Below are 9,812 nucleotides of genomic sequence, written 5' to 3'. Positions count from 1 at the left end.
TAAGCGTCTGCCTTCGGCTCAGGTCATGATCCCAGGGTCCTGGGATCAAGCCCCGCATCGGGCTCCCTGCTTGGCAGGAGGCCTGCTTCTCCCTCTCTCGCTCCCCCTGCTTGTGTTCCCTCTCTCGCTGTGTCTCTCTCTGTCAAATAAATAAAATCTTTAAAAAAAAAAAAAAAGAAAAGAAATACATGTGAATTTTAACAGCAATACTATTTTCACCTAGTAGGTTGGCAAGAATCCATGTCTCATGACTCAGGCTGTTGTGAAATGGGCACTCATACACATTGCCAGTGGGAGAGCAAAATGGCCATGCTGGCTCCTACCTCAGGGCCTTTGCACTTGCTGCTGCCTCTGCCTGTAACACTTTGTCTAAATAACCATGTGACTCGCTCCTTTTGGCCAATCTAGGACCCAGCTCCTAGTCTGCTTATCAGTGAGGCCTCCCTGATAACCCTCCCCACCTCCCCCAACACCACACTCAACATCACTTGTTTTCCTCATAGTACATATCTTTTTTAATTTAATTTTATTTAATTTTATTTTATTTTTAAGATTTTATTTATTTATTTGAGACAGAGAGAATGAGAGAGAGAGAGCACATGAGAGGGGGGAGGGTCAGAGGGAGAAGCAAGCTCCTTGCTGAGCAGGGAGCCCGATGCGGGACTCGATCCAGGGACTCCAGGATCATGACCTGAGCCGAAGGCAGTCGCTTAACCAACTGAGCCACCCAGGCGCCCTTTTATTTTTAAGTAATCTCTATACCCAAGGGGCTCGAGCTCACAACCCCAGGATCAAGAGTCCCATGCTCCACCAACTGAGCCAGCCAGGTGCCCCTCACAGTGCTCATCTTTATCAGAAATGATTGATCTCTTTTCCTCTCTTCGGCTAGATGGGGGATCAGCAAATTTTTTTCTGAAAAGGGCCAGATAATAAATAGCTGAGGCTTGGTGGGCCACGTGGTCTCTGTTGCAATTCCTCAGCCCTGCTGTGCTAGCGCTGAAGAACCATAAACAATATGTAAGTGAACAAGCATTATTGTGTTCTGATAAAAGATCTGCAGACACTGCAATTTAAATTCCATCATTTTCAAGTGTCACAAATTATTCTTTTTTGGATTTTTTTTTTCCCCCAGTTAGAAATGTGCAAACTATTTTTGGCTCAGTGGCCACACAAAGAGGCAGCGGACTGCTGCCTTTGGCCTGTGAGTCACGGTTTGCCTACTTTTGTACCAGAACACCATCTACAGGGATTATGGTCTGCTTGATTCACTGTTGAAACCCCAGAACCCAAAACAGGGCCTGGCACCCAGGAGGCCCTCAGTAGATGTTTCTCGAGTGAGGAAATGAACAAAACGATGAGTTGGGTAGCAAGTTACTGAAGGAGTGGAGACGTGAGTGAACATTCGAGAGCCGGTTCAATCCTACGCTCAGGGCTTCAGTTTACCCGTGTCTGAACCTAGGCAGGCTCCCCCAGGAAGACATAGAAAGAGATCAGAAGGCTGAGGCCAGAGTTGCAATTCAGCATCTTTATTCTTCCCCTTGAGCTCGAGGGTGATCCTGACAAACAGCTTCTGCCAGGAGAGGCAGAAAGGACTGGGCTGGGCGGGGATTCCCCAAGGACCTGGTCTCCTCCCGTGGGGTTCGGTTGGGCTTAGGGCCACGATCCAAGCTCAGCATCCCTGGGGAGGAAGGAAGCGGACCACTCTGCAAGCTCTGTGGCCCCCCCTACCTCCAAGAGCCATGTTAATGGGAACCAGCCACCTCCACACGCCAGGCTTGAGGGACCTGGAGAGCGGCCCCATCTTCCTCCACATGCACAGGAACATGCATGCGCACAGGGGCCCGGGGCGGAGCAGGGCAAGGTCAGTGTCCGGACACATGGCTCTGGCCTGTGGCCCAGTTGGCAAACATAAAGCCTAGACTGATGGCCATGAAGAGGACCCCCAGGAGACCAAAACACAGAGCCTGTGGACGAGAGGGAGAGAAGATGGGGCTGGTTGGCTCTCCACACCAGCACTCCTGGAAATGTTCCTCAAGCCCTCCATCCCCTCTAGAGTGCCCCATTCATTCCTGACCTTCCTGCTCTCTCCCCTTCCTTAACACCAGCCCCTTCCTAAGAATTCTCCATCTTTCCAGAACCCTTCAGAGAGTATTCTCCTTTATCCTCCTTGAAAGTTCTCCCGACCCTCTTCTAATAGCGCTCCTTCCATCTGCCTGTAGAATGCTCCCTCTGTCTTTGCAGACCCCGCTGGTACTCTGTCTGCTCAGCCCCTTCCTAAGACAATCTCCTTCATTCTTCCAGACCACCCGCCCTCCTTTCCCCCAGCCCCCTCGGGACAATGTTCCTTTTTATCCCTGGCCATCCTGGGGTGCTCCCTCCTCAGAACGCTCCCTCTTTCCCCAGCCCTCCCCTGGAATGCTCACCTGGATCTTAGGCCAGGAGTAGAGGGGCTCCACCTCAGATGGCACAATGCGGAGGTAGAAGATGCTAGGAAGGATGAAGATGAGGCTGGGGGCTGAGGTGGACCCTGGAGGACAAGCAGGAGGGACAGAAGTCAATGTAAGTTTGGAGTATAAGGCCCATATTAGGTGGGGTCTGGGACTGGGGCTGGGGCTACTAACCAATAACCCCAAAGATATCCCGGATGGTCGGCACGCAAATGACAAGAACATTGACCAAGACAAGCAGGATCAGGGCAATGGCCACATGTCGTGGCCAGCTGAAGTCCCTGCTTGGGAAGAGCAGCTGCTGCAGGGCCCGGCGAATCTGTGGTCAGAGTAGGGTAGGACACCAGTCAGGGCCCAAGAGCTGCTGCCCCCCTCCGTGTGGTCATCTGGCTTGAACTCCACCCTCTGAGCATCCATCTGTGCCTCCATCCCGTGTGAGGTCCCTGATCCTCCCTCCATCTGACTATCTACATGTCCACCTGGTCTGAGCTTCAGTCTGTACCTCCACCTTCTGAATGAGCACCTCGCCACCCTTCTGACAATCCATGCCTCTTCCTTCTGTCTGATCACCCATCGATGCCTCGATCCGCGCTCTGGAATCTCTGCCTCCCTGTCTGACCGGCCTCCTGTCCTTCCATTCCGTCTGAGATCCCTGCCTCTCTCGCCATCTGACTACCTCTCTCTCCCTCCTCTGTCTAGTCACCCCACCCCCCCATCTGAGAGCCTGGTCCCTCTTATACCTCACTATTTCTGCCTCCACCCATCCTAAGGGATGCTGTCCATCCCTGTCTCTTCATTCTGACTGTCCATCTCTCTCTGCCTCTACCCTGACTATTCCTGCCTCCCTCTTCTGCCTGACCAGACATCTGGTGCCTCCTCCCTCCAGCTGACTACCCCTCCCCCCACTCATTCTCTCTGTCCTGCCACCGATGTCCCCTTTCTGTCCGACCATCAATTTTTGCCTCCTCTGTCCACCTGCCTACTCTGCCTTCCCTATCTGTCCACCCCCGCCTCCTCCATCCATCCATCGGCTCCCGCCTCCGCCCCGCAGCCAAACGTCCATGCCTACACCCTCCCCGCATGTCCGTCCGCTCCGTGCCCCGCCCCCGAGCTCCCGACCCCGCCCCCACGTACAGGGAACAGCACGACCGGCACAGTGAGAGTCACCGCAAGCAGCACTGCCAGGCGCACACAGAGGATGAGCAGGTCCTGCTGGCTATACATGTGCAGCATCTCCGCCTCCACGCTATCTGGGCCGCGGGGCATGGGACACAGGATGCACGGTGTGGTGGGAGCACCAGGGCCAGCGCCCCGGAAACACACACACACACACACACACACACACGGCAACAAAATCCACATGTGCCACGTGCACCCCCTCTTTGGAAACTGACGGGTCCGCGGCACGGAGGGAAAGAGCTCAGGCTCCTGCCCAAGCAGTCTGCCCAGTCCCCACTCCAGCCCCCACCTGGCCCCAGCCCCACTCACTGTAGAAGGTGAGGTATCCAAAGGTCGCTGTGAGCCCATACATGCAGAACATGGCCCCAATGGACACGTTGGCCACGGCCTGCATTCTGTGCTTGGAGGGCCTGAGTCATAGAGGTTATGGAACGGTCATGCCCAGACCCCTGGACCTGGTGCAGGCCCCTCAAAAGGAGCCCAGGCCCTCCAGAGTCTCCTTCTTCCAGAGCTGATGTCCAGCTGGTACACACTGGGACGCCCATCTCTACTTCCCCTGTGTGACTAGCCACGCCTCCCTCTGTCCATCCAGCTCACCCCATAGGACCATCTTTGTCTATCTCCTCTGTCTGGCCATCTCTGCCTCTCCCTCGCATCTGACCTCCATGCTGTGCCCCTATCTCATCACCCACACATCCCTCCATCATATCCTCCCTGCCCCCCTGTGCTGTCCACCTGTACCCCACTCTCTCTCACCATCCCCACCTCCTCATCCCCATCCATGCATGCTATCCCCTCCATCTGATCATTTCTGCCTCCCCACTCTGCCCATTCACACTTGTACAGAATATTTCAGCTCTAATCAGTAAAAAGGCTCTGCCCGGCACCCCTCCACCAAGGCCACCTCAAACCCCTCCCCCAGCACGATCTAGCCATGATCAAGCCACAGTACCAGGACTACTTGAGGGATTGTGGGACATTATGACTATCGCACCACCTACGCCCACTTGCCTGCCCACTCACCGGCAGAGCTCTGTGTAGATGGGCAGCACCTCGGGGTGGCAGACGAAGGCAAAAGCCATAATGGGCACTGTGTAGAACATCTAGGGGAATGGCCCACATACCCGAGATTAGAACCTACAGGGGTCTCTCCCCCACCCCTCTTCCCCCTGGCCCCACCATGGGAGCCCCCTAAGGTCCGATGCCCAGCTCCACTCTGAGCAGGATAGGACCAGAGGTGCAAGCTCTATACACGCACGCGCACACCCACCTGCGAGTCCACGGTGAACATCTGGGCCTCACAGCTCCTGTTGAGTCCCTGGATGGGAAGGCCCGGGGGATTCTTGCTCTCCACTGCTGTCTCATTGAGACCTACAGCACAGCCAAGCTGGAACTTCTTGTAGATGACCTGGGGGAGGGTGGGGAAGTGAGGTCATGGGGAAGGCTACGTCCCCATGTTCCAAACTCTTTCTTCGCTTTTTTCATGTCCTTCTCCCTCAGACTCACCGAAATGAGGAAAAACAGCATACAGGTCAAAGATAGACCACTGGTATACCCGAGGTAGCCTGCAAGGGGTAATACACAGAGCCTCAGAAATCAAGGGACCCCCCATCTAGCAAATATCAAACCCTAGTTTGGCCTTTCAGGCTACCTCACCCCAATTAGGCCACCCTCTTGCACAAGCTTTTACTTCTACCTGGACCCACCTCCCCTCCATAGCAAACTCCTATTCATCTGTTAAAGCCCACCTCACACAAGCTCTCCCCTGGTATGTCACCGCCCTCGAAAATGGGGGTTTTCTCAATCTGGCTCCCCTTCTCTAAATCCACTATCCAATGACCAACACAGGAAGCCTCTTACCCAAGTGTCTCATGAGGGCCAGTGGCAGGATGATTAACACACTGACAATGATGATGAGGAGGTTTCCCTTCAAGAACCAGCCCCTGGGGAGACAGGCAAACACAGTGACTAGCTGCCTGCCAAAGAAAACCATCAGGCAGGCACTCGTAGAAGACAGCCGAACAGACGGATTTCTGCCTGCAGTCGGGGGAGATTAGCTGACGCCTCAGCTGTGAGAAGTCATTCAGGCCGTCACAGTGACAAATGGCACAATGGGATGGGCAGAAAGGGCCAGAAGGGTAATCAGACTGTCAGTCGAACCCTGTCAAAGGGACACAGCTAAGAACACACACACACAGCCAGACAAAACTGTGCCATCAGACTCGCAAGCGGACATACAACCAGATGGGCAGACAGGACCCCGAATCAGTGAGACTCCCGCAGTCCAACACACGGTACCGGACACAGAGTGAGTCCTGACCTGGTGCGTCCCACGGGTCGAACAACAGTCTGATGATCAGGCAATGGTGCAAAGTCAGACAAGAAGTCAGGAAGACACACATGTGGTTGTCTGAACAGCTCAAGGTGTGTGTTGAACACCTAAAAGTAGCTGGGCCAACTTGGCCACACAGCCAAAGATCGAAATAGAGGCAAAACCAACCAGCTCTTGTTGGGACCCAGCTCAAAGAAAGAGTGGGATCTGTACGGATATTGGAGGGGGGTGCCTAGACAAGACAGTTAATACAGAACCGGCTGAAAAACTGCTCATTTGTCCAAATGAATTGTATTAATTGCCTACTATGTTCCAGGCACTCACACACCATCTCGTACACACAGTGACACAGAAATAAACCGACAAAGCACCACTGAGCACATAGTCACTGGGAACTAATTATAGTAATTAGATACACCTCATCACACAGCTTGTCAGCTACCTAAACAGTTTCAGAATCAAACCCGAAGATCTAAGAGGATACACGGAGTCAGCCATCACATACAAACAACTGAACAGACTCAGCCAGCAGAGGGATCGAAAATCAAGAGGCGCCTGGGTGGCTCAGTCAGTTAAATGTTTGCCTTCGGCTCAGGTCATGGTCCCAGGGTCCTGGGATCGAGCCTCGCGTCGGGCTCCCTGCTCAGCGGGAAGCCTGCTTCTCCCTCTCCCACTCCCTCTGCTTGTGTTCCCTCTCTTGCTGTGTCTCTGTCAAATAAATAAATAAAATCAAACATGCCATCAACTAGATGCATACTCAGAACAGTGGTCAAACACACATGGTGGGAACCATAGTCCAGAGGACATATCGTCATAGTTGAGGATCACACACACACGCACACACACACACACACACACAGCCAGAAGGAACTTGCCAGAAAAAAATGGCTGCCAAATTAAACAGAGATGGGAGTCCACTGGCGCATACAGTCAGAGCCAATCACATACACATAGTTGGCACCACAGTACACCACACGCTCACACTTACAGCCAGACAGATTTCGCCAGCCTGAGGGACCCTGAATCAAACAGAATCTGCCGGACGGGGAAAAGTCAGAGTAAGCAAATGTCAGACACACATGGTTGGACTCCCAGCACACAGGACACAGCTGTAGCCAGCTGTGGTGCAGCTGGCCAGAGAGCCGGCCAGTACTACGGTCCAGAACCAAATCCACAGAGCTTCGGGCTACTTGATGTGTACAGTCACATGGTCAGCCTCGGAGTCGACTGGACATACGGAGTCAGCTACCAGACAGAGTCAGCCAGAGCAACAGTCACCAAAACCAACCCGTGGTCTACCAGATAGAGCAACGGTCACACGCGCTGTTGGCCTCACAAAACAGAAGCATCACAGTCTGACCCCACTGGCCTGCCCAACAGTCTCAGAACACCTGGGAGTCAGCTGGGCACAGAGTTGAAGAGAGCAGGCAGACCACACAGGTAGACTCAATGGCCTGCCGGCCAGAGCCAAGGGGTGTTGCTCACTCACCCCTCAGGGTCCATGTCCAGGAAGGTGCCGATAACCAGGGGGAGTTCGGATTTGATGATGAACAGGTAACTGGACATGGCTGGTGCAGGTGGGGGGAGGTATAAGCAGAAGGATTCCCCTCATCCGCCCAGCCCAGCCTGAGGAAGCCCACCCCACCCCACCCTCTTCTCCCAAGCTGATCCCCTACCTCCCAGAGTCCTCACCCCCAACATTGTGCAGACAGATCACCGCGGCCACCACTACCTTCCCCGCGGGCCCCAGAGCCCTCTGTCCCAGCTGCTCATAGGCTCGGATCCCTGGGGTAGGAAGACAGGAGGGAATGGGTTGTGGGTCCAGGAGGCCAGGCCAGGGGTGAGGGGGTGGGGGTGGGCCCAAGGGTCAGGGAGCTGAGGAGCTGGGACTGGGGGTAATTGGGTCTGATTGATGGAAGCTGGAGGTGAGGGTTAAGCAGTTTGGGGTGGGGTTGAGGTGGAGCCTGGGAGGTGGGATCTGTGACCAGGGAGAAGGCTGGGGGCTGGAGGTGGGTAGTGGGTGTCTTGGGGTCATGGGGCTGGCTTCCACAATTAGGGGGAGCTAGAGACTGAGGAGTGGGGGTTAGAAGCAGAATGTAGTAATCTGGGTGTGGGGAGGGTCTGAGAAATGAGGTTTGGTGTCAGACTGAGGGGTGAGGGATGAGGATTGGGAGGTGGGGACCTGGGAACCCAGTTAAGTTCTGAGGGCCACCGTGCAGTCTGAGAGCTGGAGTCCAGGGAGTTGAGGATGGAGTCTGGGGTCCTGGGTCCAAGATCTGGGGGTGTGGTATGTTCAGTGTGGTTATGTTCGGAATCTAGGGTTTGGGTTGAGGTCTAGGGTCTCAGGTCGGAGGGGTGGGTCCAGAGTCTGGGGTCCAAGATACGGGTCGAGCTCCAGGCCTTACCTACAACGCCAGCACAGGTCAGCAGGAGATGGATGGAGTATGAAGACAGAAGAGCAATGCATAGCAACAGGGCCCTGTGACAGATGGCCCAGCTCAGACTTGGCCCCCAAGCCCCCGGCTTGGCCCACACAGCACCCCTGCCCCGCCCCACACCCGCAGGCTGCCCAGGACTCACAAGAAGAAGAGGACCCCTGTGTGGGCCATGGCATAGGCCAGTCCCAGGATGCCGCTGCCCATGATGGCGTTGCTGAGATTGAACACTGACATTCCAAACGATGTCTTCCCCTCGAACTGTGGGGGAAGGGGCCAGGCCCGGGCACACATGGGGAGGGAGACCAGGTAAGGAGACCAGGGCTGGGGCCCAGGAAAGACTAGGGGAGAAGTGAATGGGGCAGGGAGAAGCCCAGAAAGGGCCCTAGGACGGAGGCTAGGAAGGAAAAGGAGTTGAAGCCAGGGAGAAGCTGGAAAAGCAAGAGCTGGGAAGGAAGAGTTAGGAGAAACTTCGGAGGGGAGAAGCTGGAAGTGGAGAAGAACAGGGGAGAGTGCAGCAGTCACCAGAGGCAAAACAGCTAGGGAGGGGAGCAGCTGGGGACTGGGGAGCAGCTGGGGCAGGAAACAGCTAGGCAGGGAAGCCCCGGGAAGAGGGAACAGTAGGGGAAGAGAGGAGCTGGGCAAGGTGCAGCTGGGACAGATCCTGTGAGGTCACTCACATCCATGAACTCGATTGGCTTCCTCCCTGGAGCAGGAGGATGGCTGGGCAGGAAGCCTTCGCGTTCCTGCCTGTAGCTGGAGAGGGCAGAGAAATCCGGGGTGGGGGGGGGGGGGGGGGGGTGAGGGGGTAATCCTGACCCCTGGCCTTGTCCCCTTGGGCCCCTGACTCACCCCAGAGCATCCGCAGGGAGGGCTCCGTTCATCTTTGGGTCCTGCAGCTCCATGCTGTGGGCCGAGAAATGGGGGTGGAGGGTCAGAGATGAGGCAGGGGGGCTACAAAGTGGGGAGAGCTAGATCAAGAGGGTAGGGGGTCAGATAGAGACAGATGGAGAACCAGAAAGATGGGGAGATAAATGGAGAGACTCAAAGACAACAGTGAGAGGCAACGGAGGAAGACATGGGAGGCAGAGAAGGGAACCGGAGGGGGAGAGATGCCAACAGTTACTCAGACAAGCAGAAAAAGAGGGCAGCGAGAGACAAATAGAGGGGGAGGGGGGGAGAGAGACTGAGAGAGAAAGGGAGAGAGAGGGACCCCACAGCGGACGAGATGGCCATCTGGAGCTGGGATAGCCTGTCCTCCCAGACCCCACTCTTACTCAGTCTCTCTTGCTGCCTCTTTCCTTGCCGCCCCCCCACACACTCCACCCTCATCGCTTGGCCAAGCCTCTCACTCCTTACAGGGACACGTGTCGGCCTGGCTGCCCCACCCCTCCTAACGCCCCCTACCCCCCTCCTCCC

At 55.4% G+C, this 9,812-nt stretch overlaps 1 protein-coding gene across 1 annotated transcript in view; it reads right to left on the bottom strand.

The window, feature by feature from the left end:
- Positions 1 to 1,537: 1,537 nt before the first annotated feature.
- Positions 1,538 to 9,812, bottom strand: part of SLC38A5 (solute carrier family 38 member 5) — a 9,521-nt gene continuing 1,246 nt past the window's right edge. Inside the window, exons 2-16 of the mRNA XM_021679094.1 lie at positions 9,246 to 9,299; positions 9,074 to 9,149; positions 8,539 to 8,654; positions 8,364 to 8,437; positions 7,651 to 7,743; positions 7,448 to 7,526; positions 5,487 to 5,569; positions 5,133 to 5,191; positions 4,897 to 5,034; positions 4,650 to 4,729; positions 3,936 to 4,036; positions 3,582 to 3,697; positions 2,622 to 2,766; positions 2,424 to 2,527; positions 1,538 to 1,964 (exon numbers count right to left, since the gene is read on the bottom strand). Coding sequence (XP_021534769.1) covers positions 1,863 to 1,964; positions 2,424 to 2,527; positions 2,622 to 2,766; positions 3,582 to 3,697; positions 3,936 to 4,036; positions 4,650 to 4,729; positions 4,897 to 5,034; positions 5,133 to 5,191; positions 5,487 to 5,569; positions 7,448 to 7,526; positions 7,651 to 7,743; positions 8,364 to 8,437; positions 8,539 to 8,654; positions 9,074 to 9,149; positions 9,246 to 9,298 — 1,419 coding nt within the window. The 5' untranslated portion in view covers position 9,299 and the 3' untranslated portion in view covers positions 1,538 to 1,862. The remainder of the gene's footprint in view (positions 1,965 to 2,423; positions 2,528 to 2,621; positions 2,767 to 3,581; positions 3,698 to 3,935; positions 4,037 to 4,649; positions 4,730 to 4,896; positions 5,035 to 5,132; positions 5,192 to 5,486; positions 5,570 to 7,447; positions 7,527 to 7,650; positions 7,744 to 8,363; positions 8,438 to 8,538; positions 8,655 to 9,073; positions 9,150 to 9,245; positions 9,300 to 9,812) is intronic.

The sequence above is a fragment of the Neomonachus schauinslandi genome, chromosome X (genome assembly GCF_002201575.2).
Source record: "Neomonachus schauinslandi chromosome X, ASM220157v2, whole genome shotgun sequence".
NCBI classification, from domain to species: domain Eukaryota; kingdom Metazoa; phylum Chordata; class Mammalia; order Carnivora; family Phocidae; genus Neomonachus; species Neomonachus schauinslandi.
Note: the sequence above shows the minus strand (reverse complement) of the source record. Positions and strands in the feature narration are given on the sequence as shown.